The 21,501-nt window shown below is 42.3% G+C and overlaps 1 protein-coding gene across 7 annotated transcripts in view; it reads right to left on the bottom strand.

The window, feature by feature from the left end:
• Positions 1 to 21,501, bottom strand: part of RGS6 (regulator of G protein signaling 6) — a 223,789-nt gene that overhangs the window by 58,697 nt on the left and 143,591 nt on the right. For all 7 annotated transcript variants that reach the window (XR_014501878.1, XR_014501879.1, XR_014501880.1 and 4 more), the window contains exons 4-12: positions 17,098 to 17,148; positions 16,161 to 16,267; positions 13,523 to 13,574; positions 10,462 to 10,526; positions 8,712 to 8,788; positions 5,583 to 5,664; positions 4,882 to 4,956; positions 3,463 to 3,561; positions 2,892 to 2,953 (exon numbers count right to left, since the gene is read on the bottom strand). Coding sequence is in view for 4 of the 7 variants with exons in the window: in XM_083398815.1 (XP_083254941.1) it covers positions 2,892 to 2,953; positions 3,463 to 3,561; positions 4,882 to 4,956; positions 5,583 to 5,664; positions 8,712 to 8,788; positions 10,462 to 10,526; positions 13,523 to 13,574; positions 16,161 to 16,267; positions 17,098 to 17,148 (670 nt within the window). In the remaining 3 variants the exon portion in view is untranslated. The remainder of the gene's footprint in view (positions 1 to 2,891; positions 2,954 to 3,462; positions 3,562 to 4,881; positions 4,957 to 5,582; positions 5,665 to 8,711; positions 8,789 to 10,461; positions 10,527 to 13,522; positions 13,575 to 16,160; positions 16,268 to 17,097; positions 17,149 to 21,501) is intronic.

Raw genomic sequence — 21,501 nt, 5'->3', positions numbered from 1 at the left:
AGAATCAAACTGTCGCTAGGGAGAATAGTCTAGGTTCCAAACACTGGCCAATTGTTCACTTTAATTTCTCTTACCCAGGCTATATCACTTGCCTGTGTGTGTGTGTGTGTGCTTGTGTGTGTGTGAATGAGAAATGGTGGAGCTGGAGGTGTGGAGCTCTTTTTCCCTTCAGCCTGTCACAGGAAGGTTGTTGTTATTTCACAAGGCATTACAATCACACCATTTCGTAACAAAATGCAGGTCCTACCAATAAAGCCTCGGGGTCCTTAGTCCCTCCCTGTCTTATCTTATTTCATTAATAACGTTTCATGACCACCATGGATCAGTAGCTGGAGGAAGGAAAAGCCTCAATTTTCACAGTAACTGAAGCATTGGGGGGGGGGGAGAGATTTCTGTTAAAAAAATCAATTGGGGACTATAGTTTCTGAAATTCAAATGTTTTCCAATGAAACTGCGGGCACCACAAGGAGTTAAAAATAATGTGGGTTGCAGTTCAAGCTGTTTACTTCAGAGCCATTTCATGGAATTTGATGAGCCTATTATCGAGTGGCTGTGAATCGCACCGGGCAAATTGTAAAGTCAGCCTTGGTTTTGCAGAGACATGAAAAGTAAGGGATGAAAGGAAGGAAGGAAAACTGGATCCACTGAATATTTCAGGCATGTTCTGCAGCTGAACACTGCAGGCACTTTGCTTAGTGTTGGTGCAATGCTACCTGGCAGATCTAGGAGCATGCAAGTCTGGGAAAGTCACCATCTACTTTCTCTGTGACTGCACAAGGAATTTCTTCCTTCTTCTCCCTGGTGAAAAACTTCCTCTGATGCTCCCCAACCCTGCTGAATGATACAGAATCTCTTTCTGCACTAAACAGGAGCGCTGTTTATCTTTCGGCTTCCTCACCTTTTTTGCTGTATATCTGCGGTTCTAAATTTTGTGATTCTATACGTATTTTTTACGATACTCGTGGCCTCTGGAAGACCAACAGAAAAGCTGTTTAAAATGGCATTTTGCATCCCAATCCCTAATAGCTACTGGAATTCAGGGCACACACACTCATAAATTGTGCAACTAGGACAGTATTCTGATTTGCTGACACTGCAATGTGCTTTTCTTTGTCTCCTTCTAGCCAAAGTCTCCTTTACTGCTAGTGCAAAATTTGTTTGGAGACTTCTAGGAGGGAAAATAGTCTTGGGAATTAATGCTGCACAGATAAAGAGAAAAGAAGCCCTCATGCGTTATGATCTGCTAATCTGCCACATTCCCGGCGGAAACAATAAGCTATTAAACTGTGGGTTCAGTCTGAAAGGCTACCATACAACAACAATTCCATCGTAATCAACAAGTCTGGCCATGCTGAGCTCAGCATTTTATCCCAACTTTAAGGTCAAGGGATCTTGTTTGGGTTGGCTTTAAATCCTAATTCACTCTTGCGAGCCTCTGACATGTAACACTAAATGATGCTTTAAAGAAATGTCTTGTGCTCACATGCATCCCCCCCCCCTTTCCTCCTCTGGTGCAGCTGAAAAGAGGCGATTGGAAGCTGCCACTCATTTTAAAGTAACCAGAGTCATCCTAGGTTCCCTTGAGAGGAAGAGCAGATATAAATGTCATCAAGTAATAAACTGGAGGGAAATTTAGTTAGTTTAAATGTAATATTTATTTACTTACTTAATTCTCAGGATTACACCCCATGATGCAGTTCTGCTTCCTGCAGGGTCAATGTCTCTGCTTAACAGAGTCACACAGCTGTTAAGTGGGAGGGTGTGATCCTGTACAGTGCCAACAAACAGTGGCAGAGCATATGCCCCTCCAGAGGGGGGCGTGGCGCACTCCCAAGGGGGGGCGTGGTGCAGAAGGTGCCCTCCCAGGCACGGGATAGCTGCTTGGGTGTCCGGAGCAGTGCGTGCACCCTGCAGCCGGGGGTGGAGTGAGTCCCCATGGCGAACATTCAGCGCACCACCCGCCCGCGACTCCCAAGCCTCCTCCAAGCTGTCAAAATGAAGGAGGAAGGGGGGAATGCCGCCGGCAAAGCGCTGTAGTCCCCCCCCCTTACCCCGATGGCTCAGGGTAGGGCTTGGGAGTTGCAGGCACAGGGCGCACCAAATGTCACCCCTTCAGTGAGTGGGCCCGGGGCGGTCGGCCCACACCGCCCCCTTCCTCCGCCCCTGCCAGCAACTGCTACTTCATGAGCGGCTTCCCTTAGTGGCTTTTCTACACCCCCACTTAGGATAGATGGGCACCGGGTTAATCCACATTAAACCAGAGTTTGCTGGTTTGGATGTAACAGCGGGCTCTAACTCAATACAATTCAGGGTCTTCATGTCAAAGTAGGCATACAGCAGGAGCAAGGGAGGGCAGCGGTCAAGGGAGAAATGCCCAGCTCAGGTGCTCATTCCTGGATACGACATTAGTCTTGAATCATTTGATATGTTTCTGAGCACAATTCAAAGTGTTGGTGCTGACCTTTAAAGCCCTAAACAGCCTCGGTCCAGTATACCTGAAGGAGCGTCTCCACCCCCATCATTCTGCCAAGGGCCTTCTGGCGGTTCCCTCACTGTGAGAACCCAAGTTACAGGGAACCAGGCAGAGGGCCTCTTGGTAGTGGCGCCCTCACTTTGGAAACCCTCCCACCAGATGTCAAAGAGAAAAACAACTACCAAAGTTTTAGAAGATATCTGAAGGCAGCCCTGTTTAGGGAAGCTTTTAATGTTTAATAGACTATTGTATTTTAATATTCTGCTGGAAGCCGCCCAGAGTGGCTGGGGAAACCCAACCAGATGGGTGGGGTATAAATTATAGATTATTATTATTATTATTAGAGAGGGGGAAACAGAACAGATAGCAGAGAACCATTACAACAACGTTTATAACATATGTAAATGGGGAGTCTTACCTTTCTGCTACTTTAGACATTTTTAAACAGTGTCTGTCTATCTGCACGTTCAGAAATGTTATCTGGCGGAAGGGAAATAAAACAACTCTTAATGCTTCAAATGACTTACACTGTAATATACTTAAAGATGCTGACTCCCAACCCAAACCTTCCTGACTATTCTGGTGAGCATTTGGAGGACCTTGTAAACCCAGATTTCCCCATTTGCTGAATTGTCAATGGCCATACATGACATGAATGGAGAAGTGCAATGGTCCAAGAAGGAACAAGCTGATTATAGGAATGCAAGGGTCTGTGAAATAAACTGACTTGCTTTCAAAGAAATGTGTTTAGCATCAGGGGGTCCCTGGTAGCTTACAGCAAACTACAACAGTACAAGAGATATAATTATAACTTTAAAAATTGGCAGATTGTGACATACTCTAAACACATGTGTTTTCTTTTGAGGGAGAGGCAAGTTTCCAATTTCATATTTATTCAATATTCTGTCCTATTTATAGTAGCATGGAAATAGAAAAAGGGTGGAATATCTCCAAAAGAAACATGAGAAGTCACAGAGAAGATTCCTTACTTGCTTCCGGACATCATCTTTTGTTGTTTTCCGAGCTGGTTGGGAGGGCATATGTACAGGACTTTGGGACTGACTGTCTTCTGTAACTCCATATACTGACTGCAATGAACAGATGAGAAACAGTATGGTAAGCAAAATAATAATAATAATAATAATAATAATAATAATAATAATAATAATAATAGGGATTATGATTTTAAACACTAAAGTGTTTTAGGACAATTATACCTTCATCCCTTTCCTCTTCCTTTCCTTTCCCCCCTCCCCTTCCCTCCCCTCCCCTCCATTGGTGGTCATTTCTATTTGAAAAAGTTTAGACAGTAAATATCTCAGAATATGGTCCTATCCTTTCACCCCCTAATTATTATGTTATTTCAGCCTTATTAAATCTCAGGTGCTTCTGACTACAACTCCCATCATCTGTGACCATCGGCTACATTGGCTGGGGCTAATGGGGTGGATAGTCGAAAAGAAATAGAGGCCAACATATTGGGGAAGGTTGTCTTACGCTGTAAAGTACCATACACATCAGCAGCCCTATATATAATGCTAAGCCATAAACAGCTTAGGCCCAAATATCTGAAAGACCACTTCAATCCCTACTGACTCTCTTGGGTGTTAACGTTCCACTATCCTCAGAAGTGCGAGGAATGGCAGCCTGAGAGTGACTTTTCTAAATTTAGGCATCCCCTGAATTGTGGAACTTCCTCCACACAGAGGTGCATCTAGCACAGGCATCCCCAAACGCGGCCCTCTAAGGTGTTTTGGGACTACAACTCCCATCATCCCTAGCTAACAGGACCAGTGGTCAGGGATGATGGGAGTTGTAGTCCCAAAACATCTGGAGGGCCGAGTTTGGAGATGCCTGAGCTAGCATTTCATTGCATAGCTTTTGTCACATCCTGAAAACACACCTCTTGACATACACTTGTCATTTAAGGTGTTTTTGTAGCAACAACCTCTTCTGTTTCTTTAATCTATAGTATGCAGCTTTCACCTAGAAAGGCTTTATTTGTTTTTATGATTGGATATAAACTGTTTTAATTATTTTTAAAATTTACATGATTATATTGCTCTGAGCCACCTCGGGATCTTACAATGAAGGTAGAAACCTGATAAATAAATAAAAGAAGTAATCAGGTCTACATGTTATGTTGTATGATTCTTCACAACTGGTACACACAATTTATTTACCTCTAGTAAAAGGTGAAAGATTTATATGATCTGAGGTGAAACCAGAGTATTCACAATTTATCTACCTCAATGAAACTGAAAAGCAACTTATATGTATGTATCTTTGGCATGGCCATGTGCCTCCTGCTATATAACAAAAACATCCCATGAAACTCTGATATTCTTATTGTAAAGGTATGGCTTAAGTTAACGTTAACTTTTTTGAGGCGGGGGGAGGAATCTTGCCTTTTTGACCCTCTGTGGATTTTTCATACGCCGACACTTTCTGATGTCCATCTCTGTTGTGTTCACGCAGCCCGGCTGAAAAACACACATTTACGAGATTACTGGCTGCGTTTAATTTTCACTGTTTCTGCTTTCTAAAAATCAGTAATTTCAAACCATAATCCACACAGCCAAATTTTGCTGTCCTTTATTTAAAGTGCCGTTATTAAACACAGGAGCTGTTCTAATGCAGGGACAGGGAACCTGCTGCCCTCCATATATTACTGAACTTTCAACAGCCCTAGGAAGCATGATGAGTCAACAGGCACAATATGAACTGCAGTTCCAACAACTTCTGGAGGGCCAAAAGTTCCTCATCTCTGCTTTTAAAGTCTCAAAAGGCCACTATGAGGTACAATCCAGGACGAATTAGCTGCAACTGAATTCAATTTCATACTTTGCCAGTGGCATTGCTCTCCTTTGTGTGGTGAAATGCTTCTGCCTCCCCACTCTTCCCAGTGGGACGCTTCATGCTCTCTGATGCAAAAAAGTGAGCTCTGAAGGGGCTTTAACTAATAATCTACAGAATTGTGCCAGTTCTTCCATACTATAGGAAATAGGATGAAATAAAGAAAACATGCAAGCTCACGCGATATCTATGTGTGAAAACAAAACAGAACATGTCATCGGAGTGTATAGCAGCAACAAATCATTTAACTTACCACTGGCCTATGGACATCCCAGAAGGCTCTTTCTTGACTATCCAAAATTTTCCTTTCTGTTTTATCCTTTTTTCTGTCAATTCTAAAACAAACCACAAGAAAATCACAAAAGTTTGATTGGGGTTTATATGAGAATCTAGATTAACCTTTAGTGTGGTGTTTTGACTGATTGGATTTTAGGGTCTATTGAATAACCTTTGGAACATTACAAACACAATTGCTATATAGAAAAGCAGAGGCAGAATACAAATGCAATGTAATATTAAGCACCCACAACAGCTCATAAAATCCTCCACAAGGACAATCCCACAATGAAATCAGACCACAATTTCACTAGTTGGAGTTAGCAAAGGGCAGAGATGGGGAACCTCTGGCCCTCCAGATGTTGTTGGACTCCCAACACCCACCAACCCCAGTCAATGGTCAGGGATGAGAAGATGGAGTCCAACAACATCTGGAGGGCCAAATGGTCTCCACCCTGGGCCAAAACTCTTATCTTCCCCAAGGTTTATTGAACTCAACAAGGCATGTATAGGATTGTGAGGCTAATTTGTTAGACTTGATAGTCGGATTAGAAAGGCTTTGCAGGAATGCTGTTGTCGCTAACTCTGCACCAAAAACATGGTGCTCACTGCATCCTGTTGGGTGGACTTGTATGTGCATTATTGTCAGGAGCGAGCCAGCAGTAAATCACACCGTGCAACTTGGGAGTTAACTCTTTATTAGCAAAAAACGAGATCAGCAAAGAAGTGTCAGGCCTAATGACCACAGCAACTCATCTCTGGTAGTTCTTGCCTCCATGAAGCAGTTGTTCCCCAGCTGGCTCATCCCCACATTCCTCTGCATCCAACCAGTCCATGAGAACTATACTACAAGTCCTCTCTGTGGTATCAAGAGGCAATTGCCATATTTCCTTTCACATAGCAGAGAGCATGCCTTGAAACCAAGACACGAATTTATTCCTTAGCAGCAAGCAAAAATATATGGGGGCTACATTCACCCTACCTTTAGAATAACATGGGGGCAGAAAGCAGTTAAGCATACACCAAAAAGGAGCACACAAAATTGCACAAAACTGGCATGTCCTAATTTACATCTGTAGGTGCAAATTTAGAAATAATTGCTATAATTTAAACAGAAATACATTACACCATAGTGGTTAAGTCTGTGCCCAGGTGACTTGTTTGCCTGCTCAATCTGCTGCCTAAGTGGTAACAGCTGATGGTCAATTTCAAGGTCTCTGCTCTCTCTGCTGATGGATCCTTACCTTTCAACCAGACCTGGACCAGATAGATATTCAAAGAAAGGACCTCAAATAGAGGACTGTCCTCTGTAAAGCGGGGCACATGGCCACCCACTGGCAGGGCTCCATTACACCTGTGTTTGTCATTCAAATGCAGCCCAGTTATGAACTAAGCTTTTTGCCCCACCCCCACCCCCATGTTGACAACTGCCAGAAGGGAAATACAGAGTAAGTAATGACATGGTAGGCACAACTGTTAAACCTAAGTACTTAATATTAGGCACATAAATCTAACAGTCTTAGCAGCAAGAGTTTAATGATGAGCATCCACACTTATCGCTGCGGTTGACACTGACTAATGTGGCTCATTTAATGTTGCCTGCGGCTTTGGGAATACCCCACGGATGGGGGTAGAAGCCTCTGTCATAGCAGAGAGGCCTTCAAATGAAGGTGGCCAGGAACAGGCAAAACAAACACCCTCTATTCCAGTTTCTGCTCAAGTATGTAGGGATGGCAAAAAAAAAGTGAAGAGAATCAGAGAAGGCAAGAGTCAAATGAAGTTTTAAAACCTTTCCCGTATTAATAAGACAAATTGCAGCAAGTGACAAAAGTAGCTTATTTAATTATGATTAGCCTCGAAGTTCTTCACACCACACTGGGACTATAAGGTTTAATCGGGAGATTAAGCAACTGACAGGGAAGATTCACACTTAGCTGGGAGTCTCACGGAACAACAGGACTTACTTCTGAGAAGACATGCACAAGGTTGTGCTGTAAGAGTTCAGTGGATTAACTGGTGGAGCCCAATTTTAACTGGCAAGAATGGAGGTTAAGGGCAAACATTTATTTGGGGCTTGTGGGTGGTTGCGTTTTGTTTTGGTGTGTTAATATAATAGGGAATGGAGGGGGAAAGATGGTGCTATAATACAGACTGTGCGTTTTAATCTGTTTTTAGTTTGCTGCAAAATTTGTGTTTTTTCTAATGTTTTAAGCAGTTGCTCTTAACTGTTTTTTACCAATAATGTTATCTTTTTTATTCTCTTTTCAGGTTTTTCACAACCAAGCATAAATTTAATGAAATAAATAAATCCCCTCCAGCAAGGTGTGATCATTTTTGTCTACCAAATTGTAAGTTGACATGTTTATTGCAGAAGGCATCTTTATTTATTTTCTCTTTTTTTGGGGAGGGGGCAGGGAGCTTCATCTTCAGACAAATTAATGTATTGTGGTTTTGAGAATATGCAAAATCACTGAAATGATTCATTGGTTCAACAGTAGGTGATGGCTCAATAGTCAACCATTTACAATGACAAATTAGGTCTAATGCCATCATTCCCACCTGCCCTTCCCATGTACAAGCCATGCACAGGGTGATATCCAATGAGGGTCCCACCAGAGACAATTGGTGTGCACATGTGTGTGTATGCGCACACATGGTGGACTGCAGAGGAAGGAGAAGTCCCACTGAACAAGTGGAAATCTGCTTGTGGGGCACTGGGTATCACCCATAGAAAATGTGGGTGATGTTTATATTTGTTTTATTGAATTTATATACTGCTCTTCATCCAAAGACAGCATTTTTTGGGGAGGGGGAAGGTGAAGAGTCAACCATATGAAGACCACATAATTGTGCCAAGAATCATCATGCCAGAGCTGCACATGTCTGGTGGTTGATGCCATCAATGGAGAGGTTCTCCTTGTGAATGGAGCCAGATATGCCATGAAGGAATGTTAACTGTTCAGATCCTGAACAGAATATAGCATCTTTCAGTTCCCTCCACTTTGCAGAGGGGAAGGGAAACGTACCCTTGAAACCTAAGCTTTAAGAAGGAATGGTTAGCCTTAACACATTCTCTCCCCAGAAGATCTGTTCACTTGGTACCTACTTCACTTGAGCTTCAGCTTGCATAAAGATGAATTCCCACTTCCTTGCAAAAGCTCTCTGGAGTCTTGCCAAGTTTTCCTAAACGAGAGAGGAAGATGAGGCGAGCCACCAATTATACCAACCCGTGCTCAAAATGAACCTCTCATTATAACGTCAGTCACGTGTATCTGCAAAGCCGGACAGTCACAAAGCAATGGTGGCGGCAGTTGAAATGACAAGAATGGAAATTGCATTGAGCATAAAAGGAGTAAAGAACAGAACACAATACCTTGAGTTGTAGCAGGGCATGAAACCACCTTTCTTGTATTACTGGTGTGCACCCCCCTTTGTTTCATGTACCCCAGTATTTTGGGAATTATTTAGCTGCTGTCTGTTCGCTTCACATCAGATGAGTCCCATGGTCTTGATGCCAGTGTGGCATTTGTAGAGATGATTTGAGCCAGCATTTTTAGAGTCCCATTGACTTAAATGGGAGCGTTTCAAGTATCTACTTAACATTTCAATCAAGTCAGTAGGACTTGAAAGCACTCAATTTTAGCTCAATTCTTTCCATATACTGTATCCATTTTGTGAATTTTCTCTCCCCCCCCCCCATGTATTATTGAAGCACATGACCTGCTGTATGCAGGCTCCCTCGGCCAATAAAGCGAGATGAGCGCCACAACACCAGAGTTGGCCACAACTGGACCTAATGGTCAGGGGTCCCTTTACCATTTTTTTAACACTATGGAAATGCCATAACAAGTCACTATTGACTTGTATAGGAAAGGATCATTGGCCTTGCCAATACAGTGGACTAAATATTAAAGCCCAGCCATTTTAAGAGACAAATCCACCGTGAGCCAGAATATGCAGACAACATGCCTTGCCTAAAAAAATTAAATAGATAGATACAAACTCACATATAGACAAAAGAATGGGAAAAGAAGGTATAAGCAAAGGAAAAACAGATAGCAGTAAAAAAAAAAATTTACAAAAACCTCCAAAACACCTGCAGTAATATATCCAATGGTTTGTTTGCAACCACAAAAACAAAATCACCCCCCCAAAAAAATGGAGTTCCTAGTTTTAACAAGAGCTTCTGTTAAAGCCATACACCACTCTTATCTTTAATTAACCGGGCAAGTGTTGATGTGGTTGCTCATCACGTGAGCTATGGGCTTGAAGAAAATGAAAGATGATCTAATCGTTTGGCCTTGTCTGATAATTATTGCTCTCAATAGGCCCCAGAATACTGCATTTTGGTGCCATGCCTTCTCTGCATGTATACCAGAGCATGACTGGTGGCTCTGAGTAAACCCTTTGTGATTCATAAAGAAGCTTTATAACCCGCACAATTGACTAGCTGATAGTAAGCAAAGATTTGTAACTGAATTTATAAATAATGAAGTTGGAAATGTGTGGGAGTAAAACCCTGTAAAGAGTGATAATATAGCGTATAAAAATGTTTAATATACCATGGTTGGTGGTTAGAGTCAATTGGCAGTTCTGCCTGGGTTGCAGGGATGGAATGTGTATCTGTTTAGCAAGCCAGAGGAAGCACTGGGTTGTGCAGGAATAAACATCCACTGTGGTTTAAGAAGCATCCAAAAAGTGAAAGAGCATGAATTTCCTGACATTTATTTAAGAGTTTCCAGATAGAAGCAACGATTAGAAAGCACAGATTCCACCTTCAAGTTTGTGTACAAAGAAAAGAGGTTTGCTTTAGAGGACAACATTACACTTTGTAACTGTAAAATCAGTATACCTACGGCTTCATAATCCGCCAGCTCCAGCCTCGCTTTGTTCTGCATGGTCCTCTTGCAAAGATAGATGGCTATGGAGAGAAAGAAAACAAAATGTCAACTTTAAGGCAAGGACAGTTGCTACTGGGGGGGGGGGGGGCAGCCACAGGTGTGGACCAACTCCCATAACTGCAAAATCACATTTTTTCAGATGCCTGAATCACAAAAAAAAAAATCATTTCTGGGTACCCAGAAATTCTGAGCATGTCTGTAGAATTGTTGTGTGTATCATACAAATGCTGCCCTGAGCTACTTCATGATGATTGGTAGGATACAAACAGAATAAATGATAATAAAATAAATCTTAGCAAAACGTCAACATGAATAACATGGGAGAAGAATTTTGACGGTGAGTGCTAGTCTTTCAAGATGGTTCCCTGTGCATGCTCTACGTGCTAGGATGTATTTCCCTTAAAAAATGTGCCCACGGTTAAAATGGCAGCCCCAAGTGTCATCTGGTCCAACAGCCTGCAATGCAAATGCAGCTATGTATTGGGTTACCGACTGGATGGATTTTGCCAGTTATAAGGGAGCAGAAATTGCCATCTCTTAAGCATGAAGCACCTGCTTAAATATCTCCTACTGAAATAAAATGGACTCAGAACTGCTTAGAAAGCTGCACAATGGACTCAATGCCTAAAGGAGGAGAAGGATTGTTTGTTATGCATCTTTTTTCCTTACTGACTTGTTGGAGTTATTAACAGTTAAATAAGAGATTAAATGTGATTACCATTATATGACTTCCACAGTGATGGCAACTCTGCTTCCAACTACAAATATATATACAATATATTTATTAAAAATTGTGCAGTGACAGGGAAGAAAGGGTTTTTGTTTGTTTGTTTTGTGTGGTCATAAATTGCTTCTGGTCAACCTGTAAAAAAAAAAAAAGCACTGCCAAAAGCCCTTGTTTTATGAGCACAGGTATATTCATTTCCTTTGCCAGTGCCCCGGTTGAATGAAAAAATTGATTTTATCATTTCAGCGTGAGAGGAGTATGGCTGTAGAAGAGACAGCAATAACGCATAGAGACAGCTAAAGATAACAATGCTGACATATTCCTTTTATGCATTAGTACTCAAGCTGTTCAGACATTTAATAGAGAATTCTGTGGTTTATTAGCTCATAAACCACTGTTATTTCTTTCCCAACGCCAGACACCAGCCACTAATATAAACTGATCACTCTTCTTTCCCCCCGCTATACATCAATGCAACGCCATTTTCATTTACTGCTGCTAAGGGATTTCTAATTTTGGTTAGAGAACAGTTTATTGATCAGCCAGACTATATATTAGTGTCCAGGCTATATCATCATTTATCGTACAGGACACCAAATTCATCCACAGATCACAGCCTGACCTTCGTACAAAAACCATACTAATGATGCTAGATGGCAATAACCTTAAGGCATTTTACAACGCAATCATTTTATACACAGGAAGTGCATTCATATCTGTAGCTGTAGATCGACACTTGCATCTGAACAAAGTCCTATCTTAATTTCCATATTAACTTAATCTCTGCTCTGTTCTGTATGCAATTTTGTATACGGCTCGGGACTATTGAAATTACTCTTAATGTTTGCCCAAGGATCTTTTCACACAACAATTAATATCACCACAGCGGGCCAAAGGGGAGCAACAAGTGGTGCCCCTATCCTAAATCAAGGTGCTAAGTAACAATGGCTGTCAAATTTCTTGGTATTAGAGGCACAAACTGCACAAGCACCCCTCCCCAATAGTAAAAATGCAACAATAATAAATTAAACAACTAACCATTTGCTTCCCAATCATGGCACCCAAAACCAGCTTAATAGTAGGGTTGGCTCTGAAAAACACTGTACAGTGGTACCTCAGGATGCGAACGGGATCCGTTCCAGAGCCCCGTTCGCATCCTGAAGCGAACGCAACCCACGACTGCAGGTCGCGATTCGCCACATCCGTGCATGCGTGTGACGTCATTTTGACCGTCCGCGCATGCGTGAGCGGTGAAACCCAAAAGTAACGCGTTCCATTACTTCAACCTGAGGTATGACTGTAATGTTTCCAGCGTAAAATGAATGTATGGGGATTGGGGGCAGAACTGTGATGTGACTTTGGCTCAGCTCTGCTTGCCTTGAGGCAGGTGGGCGCCAACAGAGCTAGCAAAAAAAAGGGGAGGGAGGTGGTCTTGACAGCCACTGAAACACTGTGGCTGGTACCCACGATTTTAATTTCTCCTCAAATGCCTCTGAGGCCCCAACTCAGGGTAGCTCTGGAGCAAGGTTACACGGGAGCCCCTAGTGGCAGAACTGGACACGGCATGGGTACACAGGAAAAATATAACAGTTTTTAAATTTCTCCCCAAACACTGTGAGATTGGAGAGAGCCCTGGAGAAATGATTCACAGTAATTAAAAACTAGAGCTATCTGTTGACATATATCTGCCATTCTTTCATATATTATATTTAGCTAAAAGTTAATGGGAGGCTAGGATTAAGATGTTTAACACAATATGCACATCCGTTGCATTAAATTTAAATTTCCATAGATTTCAAATTGTATTACATACAGTAAGTGTAATATGAGAAATAAAAGAAGCCAGAAGAATACAATTAAAAATAATTCAGCACCTAGCACAGCATATTACAATTGTTACAACAGGAAGGGAAATCATTAAATGGGCCACCAAGACCCTCAGCAATTTTCAAGTGTTCAGCTAGGAAGGGGGAAACACTGCTCTTGGAAAAAAAAATCTACTGTTAATTTAATAATTCATCCCATAATGTCTCCTGTGCTTGCTCATTTTATATATCATGAATTTGCTCCAGGAGATGATGCATGTCAGTTGAATGAGGGTTAATATTATTATTATCATCCAAACTGAAAGACAGTCCAGCTCTAGTCATGCAAATAGAACTGTTTCTTACATGGGAAAGGAGAAGCAATGTGGGTCATATAATGAATCATCTCTTTTTAGAACAACTTGGTCACTGGAGATACATTTACAAATAACATTTTAAAAAGGATATCACCCCAAATTCTCACCATAGTCTGTGTTTTCTGGTTCCCAACAATTTGAAGGCCAAAAATATGGAGCCTGAAAAACAGTGAATTTTTATCACTATGATGGATTCATCCAAATATAATTATTGCTGTTATCATAATTAATATGTTTATTTTAGTAATTTACAATATAACAATATAACGAAAACATATTTACAACAGTTACGCATGCAAAAAACCGTTAAAACACTTGTATGTATAGAAACAATTTTAAAAACAATTTGTGTGTGTAAAATCTGATGGGAGGGCATTCCACAGGGCAGGCATCACTACCGAGAAGGCCCTCTGTCTGGTTCCCTGTAACCTCACTTCTCGCAATGAGGGAACTGCCAGAAGGCCCTCAGCGCTAGATCTCAGTGTCTGGGCTGAAAAATGGGGGTGGAGACGCTCCTTCAGGCATACAGGACATTCTTATGTTAATGAGAAATATTCATAAAAACAAGATTTGATCAGTTGTAAAATACTGTGAGAATTATATTTTCTTTCATTGCCTCCTCATATGAAGAAAACTGATATAAAGTCATGTGATGTAACCAAGATGTGTAGCCATTCCAGCAGGAAGAAGATGGCGAATTTCCCCCCAGAAATGTGTGTATTGATGTGGTTTGGGCAGTCAAAACAAGCTGGCAGACTCAAGTCTCATCTTAGAACTTTAGAGTTGGGAGGAAGTTGGGAGGAATCCTAAGGGTAATCTATTTTTTAAAAAAATAATATTTATTCCAATTTTCAAAAATACAAGAAAAATTAAGAAAGACAATATACAATAAAATAAGAAGAGAAAAATAAAAATTAACAATACGTAAAAAAGACCACCCCTCCACCCCACCAACAAGAGAAAAAAGACAAAAAACAAAAACATTTTTAAAAAAGAAAACACTCCCATTTTTCTAGATTCCTTCCTTCAATAACTTATTTCCTCGACTTCCTCCCACCTCCCTTTTTGTATTCCAATTTATTAATTAAATCAGCAATTTCTTCCCATCTTTCACTGCTTACTCGCTAAATTATCATTAATGCATTTAAACCTTATTCTCCTATCAACATCTAGAAAGTTATCCAAATTCCAATCTAATAAACAGAGAAAAGAGAAAAACCTTAACTTATACCCTTAAATCCTTAAATCTTAAACCTTGTATCTTGTACCCTTAAATCCTAATATCTCAAATCTTTGTCATATTGCCTCTGAAGTCCAATAAGTTCATTCCACCATCTCCAAACATTCCTTAATCCTGAGGGTAATCTAGTCCAACCCCCTACAATGGAGGAATCACAACTAACACAGATGGTCATATAACCTCTGCTTAAAATCTCCAAGGAAGAAGAAAGTCCACCACCTCTCATGGGAGTCTGTTCCACTGCTGAACAGCTCTTACCACCAGAAAATTATTCCAGGTGTTTAGCTGGAATCTCCTTTCTTGTAACTGGTTCAGGTCCTAGGCTCCGGAGCAGGAGAAAACAAGCTTGCTCCATCTTCCATGTGACACCTCTTTAGATATTTGAAGATGGTTCTCATATCTCCTCTCAATCTCTTCTTATCCAGGCTAAACATACCTAACTCCCACTACTGTTCCTCAGAAGGTTTGGTCTCCAGACCCTTTCTCATCTTGATCACCTTCCTCTGCACACATTCTAGCTCATTAATACAGTGGTACCTAAGTTCCCGAATGCCTCCATTGTCGTACATTTCGGTTCTCGAAGGTCAAAAATCCAGAAGCACCACTGTATCCTTATTAAACTGTGGTTCCCAGAACTGGACACAGTACTCCAGATGGGATCTGACCAAGGCAGACTTGAACAGTACTACAGCTTCCCTTGCTGCATCACATTGTGGGTCTGTCAGCTGCCAATGGGTGGAAAGTGTAGGAAAATAAGTTGGGCATGAGACTGAACATAAGATGCCATGCCACGGGGCATAAGTATGTGGTAGAACACATGGTTACCAACCAAAAAGGTGTGAGAGACAACACCTAGCCCTACTAGTTAAAAAGGAATCTCTGTCACAGTTAAAACAAACCAACCCCCCAAACTTAACTTTATATATAAGCCTCTGTTAATGTCAACAGCACTGCTTAGTTATAATACAGTGGTGCCTCGCAAGACGAAAAGAATCCATTGTGTGAGTCTCTTCGTCTAGCGGTTTTTTCGTCTTGCGAAGCAAGCCCATTAGCGGATTAGCGGATTAGCGCTATTAGCGGTTTAGCGGCTATTAGCGGCTATTAAAGGCTTAAGGGATTAGCGGATTAGCTGCTAAAAGGCTATTAGCAGCTTAGTGCCTTAGAAAAAGGGGGTGAGGAGCGGGGAAAAAAACCCAGGAATCGCAAGACATTTTCGTCTTGCGAAGCAAGCCCATAGCAAATTCGTTTTGCGAAGCACCTCCAAAACGGAAAACCCTTTCGTCTAGCGGGTTTTCCGTCTTGCGAGGCATTCGTCTTGCGGGGCACCACTGTAAAAGATAAGCATTTCCATGCCGCTGTCAAACAACTAAAGCAGCTCCTCCAAAAGTCAGAAGGCAGCAGGTGTGTGATGGAATGCCCTTACTCTAGGTTTATTCCTCTTGTCAAGGAGAAAGCAGGAAGTTCTTATCAAGGAGGGTGTTGGGTCGTTGTGTAATCCAAATTACCTGAAAGCGATAGAAAGTCCCATCATCCTTCAAAGTAAGTACATGATCTGAGATTGGGAAAATGTATCCCTGTGCTGCAATGAGACTTCCCATATGTATTGCTTCAGCTGGAAATGAAGGAAGAAAAAATATATGTCAAATATCTATACAAAGCAACATCTCCCAAGGCCTAGGGTGGCAGGACCTTGTTGATACAGCAACCCCCGAGCCATGACCACCTCCTTCCTTACAGACACGCTTAGGTGCTAAAATTGGCAGAGGGGGGCCCTCTTGGTAGTTCCTCCACCCTCAGAGGCTGGGGGCGGCCCAAGAGAGGACATTCTCTGTGGTAGCCCCTAAGCTGTGGGAGTCTCTCCCCACAGAGGTGCATCTGGAGCCTCGCCTTCATTCAGAGGCATACAAATCCCACTGAATTCATTGGAGCTTCTTCCCAGGTAAGTGGGTACAGGATTGCAACCCCAGGTTCTGCTATAATGCCTCTGCAATCACTGAAATAGCCTCAACATATGACAAGTCTGCTGGCCCAGACAACTTTAAAAACTATGTTAATATATCACAATAATAAAATTCTCAAGTTCTGGAAGAGTTTACCACAATTCTGAGTGTGTGGTAGGCACCTCCCTACCCTTCTCTAAGGTTTTCGTCAATCCAAATGTGGTAGAGAGAATTCTGGAGAACTCAGAAGAGAAAATGAATTCATTTAGGGATGGCACAAAACTACTTTCAACCCGTCTTTCATCTTGTGGTCATTTTTCCCACCTGGGTCTCAGAAACAGTGTTCCCAGAATCTGGCAACAAATTCTTAACCTTTCAGTTTGGGATGCCACAGAATCACAAGATTCCGAGTTTAATTTCATAGCATACAATATTGTAAGCCATAGATAATACCAAGCCCCAAGCTTATATATATATATTTGGCATTAGAAGAACAAATTACCTGGGTCTTCAATGTTGAGATTCTTCATGAGCCACTGAACTATGTCAGTCCCTAGAGAAAGGAAAAGAAAGGAAGAAAGCCAAAAGGAATGAGACAAATAATACATAAGCAATAAGAACTATTTTCAATGGTGTGGTGGAGAGGAAATGCTGTGGGGAAGGGTGCAGCTCCAGGATTTTATTTTAATTCTTTTACAGCAGGAGCAATGTTGTCATCAGGAGGAGAACCAGGATAATTGTTGAGCCCCCCCACACCCGCTCTGGTAGGTGAGGACATGACTTTCAACTTTTCTTGCGACAGATTAGCAAAGACGAAGCCAGCAAATGAGGAATAGAGTCAGTAGAGACAGAATGCATCTTTCTTTTTTTCTTTGGTGTGGTTCCCATTGTCAACGCTGTCAGTTCAAATGGTGACACTTCTTGGCAATGTTGTTTCCGTTTCTAATTAAAACAGGGAAGGCCAGGGAACCTTCTTAAGCCCAATGGCTCTACTCCCTTCTAGGCAATCTTCTGAAGGCTACATACCAGCCTTCAGGGCCAGAAGCAAAGATGAGTAAAGCAACAATGTGCCATTTTACCTTTTATATAGGAGGCTAGTTTCTACACGCGCTCATGTACCCCCTTCATTCATAAGAACCGGGATCAGAGGAGTGGTCCATCTAGCCCAACAGCCTGTTTTCACAGAGGCCAGCCAGATGTCCACAGGGACCCCACAAGCATCAACTGTTGTTCAGAGCCACGCTGCCTCTGGCAGTGCAGACAGAACTCTCTCTGTTCTGCCGTCTTCTTACCTGTTGGATGTGCGATGTGACAGCATTGGTGGGGAATCCATGTTACAGGATAACAGCTTCCATCATCCTTGGCCATTGGCCATGCTAGCTAGGACTGATGGGAGTTACCGTATTTTTCACTCTATAAGACGCACCAGACCACAAGACGCACCTAGATTTTGGAGGAGGAAAACAAGAAAAAATATATTCTGAATCCCAGAAGCCAGAACAGCAAGAGGGATCGCTGCGCAGTGAAAGCAGCACTCCCTCTTGCTGTTCTGGCTTCTGGGATAGCTGCGCAGCCTGCATTCGCCCCATAGGACGCACACAGATTTCCCCTTACTTTTTAGTAGGGGAAAAGTGAGTCTTATAGAGCAAAAAATACGGTATATCTGTAGGGTACAGTGTTTGGTGTCCCCGGTTTACAGCAAGTTAGAAACATTACACACAGCAATACCTTCAGTGTCTCGGGCAACTTATTGCTTAGGACAGCAACCAGATTTTCAAATCAAATATTTATGCCTCAATCAATCAATCAATGAATCAGTCAGTCAGTCAATCAATCAATCAATCAGTCAGTCAGCCAGCCATCCTTCCACACTCCAAAACAATTTGGAGTTTCTGAAGATTTGCAAAGCTTGTACAAAGATAACTCCAGAAACACCCCACAATCACCCCTTTATGTGTACCATTTTTGAAAGCCCAAAGGACTCCTGAGAGGCACCGAGAAACGAAAGTAGTTTTTTTTTAATGGTGGGTCCCTAGCTTTCCCCAAGGCTGACAGATTATCTTCCTGTTGACTTTGCCAGACCATTAATTATCACCTGCCAAAAATGATTACTCACCCTCAGGATAATGACAAGCGTTTCCTCCCCCTGTTAATTAGTGTCACTGCTAATACTCATGTGTCTGATCAGCATTCATCAAGAAAACAGACATATCTCCACACCCTCCTCCCCAGATGCCATTAATCCAACAAAGAAAACACTCACATATGTGTGTGCATGTGTGTGATTATGCAGGCTGCATCATATGCTATTACAGGCTATTCATGGGCTTCCCCCCCCCCTAAAACTGCTGTATTTTCTAAAATAAATAATAATAATAATAATAATCCTTTATTGCCACTACACCACCTGTGTGCAGTGAAAACTGCTTTCTGCAATCTGCCAGGGGTCAGCTAACTCCCTAATTCCTATGGGCACTATTAAAAAATAAAGGTCTTCTGAAAGCCTCCAACTTACAGTTTATTTTCTACAAAAAAAGAGTGGGCTATAACACAAAAACAAACAGACAAACAAACCTCCTTATCTCATAACAAGCAAGCAGGGTTAAATTTCCCATGGAGCTCATCTTCTTATCCACTACAATGCCTTCCAGAACCAAAGTTTCCCCTCTCAAGTCTCTGGCCCTGTAAACATGTTCTATAATGAATATGTTAGTCATGGTGCCCTTCTTAATCATGCAGGAAAGAAGCAGAAAGCTGTAACCCCCGTTGCATATTTTTGAAATCAAAGCCAGCAGAATGCACAAAACAGGATAAAAATGGGCCCACTGGTGTCTGCGACTGACAAATGGACTGCTGCTATCCAGGGCATTAGCACACAAGAGAGGCCATTATTTGGCTTCCAAATCGCTTGCATTTTTAGGAGGAAAGCAGCAGCAGAGAGATAAACAGCGGGAGATTTGGGAAGGAGGGGCAATGGGGTGGCGGTAGATGTCAGCAATGACTGCATGCTTTCGTGTGTGTGTGTGTGAGAGAGAGAGAGAGAGAGAGAGAGCGAGAGAGAGAGAGTGTCCAAATTTCTTTATAGGGATGTTTCTAGGGACCACACACCAGTGATCAGGGTAATGGAAGTTTCTATATACACACACACACACCCATTTCCTGAAAGCAGGAAAGAGAGACTTGGAGGGCCTCCTTTGGCTCCTGAGCCTGAGGTTCCAATTCACCCCTGTTTTATAGCATACCTATATGAATATTGTATTGTGGCTCTCTTAACCTTAGGGAGCTTGCCTGCCTATGTTAGAAAGTCGGGCAACTCCATTTGGCCACAATTAACAAATGTGACTGCCAACGATTTCACTTGCTCTGCAGCATGAAGATAAAGTGATGTGCAAGGCCAAGGTCTCAGCTAGTGAACTGCTGCTGTCAGCCTGCTTTTCATGTACAGGAGCAGGGTCAGTATAAAAGTTGGCAACATTCATCTCCCCAGGACTGACCAAGGGAACATCTCTTCCTGGCTCTGTGCAGCTATTATACCTAGCACACATGATTAGAAATGCAAGCTACATAGGCAACATTTCTGATTTCATCCCTTATAGGAGGTGTGAGGAATCTGTTGCCCTCCAGATGCTGTTGGCATCTCCACCCCCATCGTTTTGCCCGGACGCTGAGGTCCAGCGCAGAGGGCCTTCTGGCGGTCCCTCCCTATGGGAAGTGAGGTTACAGGAAACCAGGCAGAGGGCCTTCTCGGTAGTGGCGCCTGCGCTGTGGAACGCCCTCCCATCAGATGTCAAAGAGATAAACAACTACCTGACATTTAGAAGACAGGGAAGTTTTTAATGTGTGACATTTTAATGTATTTTTAATTCATAAACCCAGCCAGATGGGCGGGGTACAAATAAATAATAATAATAATTATTATTATTATTATTATTGGATTCCAACCACCATCAGTTCCTACCAGTGTAGCTAATGGCCAAAGATGGTGAGAGCCAGAGTGCAGCAACATCTGGGGGACCACAGGTTTCCCACCCTGCCTTACGGTCTGCATTCCTCTCCTTTCTTTTTTTTTGGGGGGGGGGGGAGGATATCTTCCTATATACATAAAAACCTAAGGCTGTCATCATGTGCTACAACTGCAACATGACAACAGCAGGCAAGGTGATCGAGCAAAGCAAACAGGCTGAGCGAGTGAGCAGACAAAAGATGGCCCAGGTGGGCTTTCCCATGTCTTCTGAAGAGGAGAAAGCCTTTCACCTCATGCTGCAACCCACTTACTTCTGCTGGCAGGATGGAGAACAGTGGAGAAAAACTCCCCTCCTGTGGGTGGCAGTGGGATCTTGGGATTGAAGCGAGTTTTGAGCAGATAGGGGAGTTTGGGGCAAATTGTGGGTTGTGGCAGTGACACCTGTGGGTGGCCTACAGGGAAACAGGGACTGGCAACAGGGTGGTGGGTTGGCAGGGTTAGGGTGGGGGTGGCTGGGGGCAGAAGGAGTCACGAGGACTGGAAATTTGGGTAAGAGGTAAAGGATGGAAGTTTGGCAAAGGAGGTAGTCAGGGTTGGCAAGCAATAAAGGAGGGCCAGCAGCCCCTAGTAGTTTTAAAAATAAATAAATAAGGCAAACAAAAAAGAGGTGGAAACAAGTTGTTGTTACACACACACACACACATACATACACACACACACACACACACCACCTTTCCCCCCTGATGGGGACTCAAGGCAGATTTCAGATAAAAATAAGGACCACTTAAAACATAATAATAATAATAATAATAATAATAATTTAAAAACAGTTAAACATTGATAGAATAAAAACTACATAAATCTATTAAAACCATACCAATAATTACAATAAAAGCAGCACAGCACAAGCTCTTTTACTAAAAGCCATCACTTCCCCAAAAC

The sequence above is a fragment of the Podarcis tiliguerta genome, assembly GCF_965153285.1.
Source record: "Podarcis tiliguerta genome assembly, chromosome: 1".
In the NCBI taxonomy this organism is placed as follows: domain Eukaryota; kingdom Metazoa; phylum Chordata; class Lepidosauria; order Squamata; family Lacertidae; genus Podarcis; species Podarcis tiliguerta.
The sequence above is the reverse complement of the archived record's forward strand: the minus strand, read 5'-3'. Positions and strand labels throughout refer to the sequence as shown.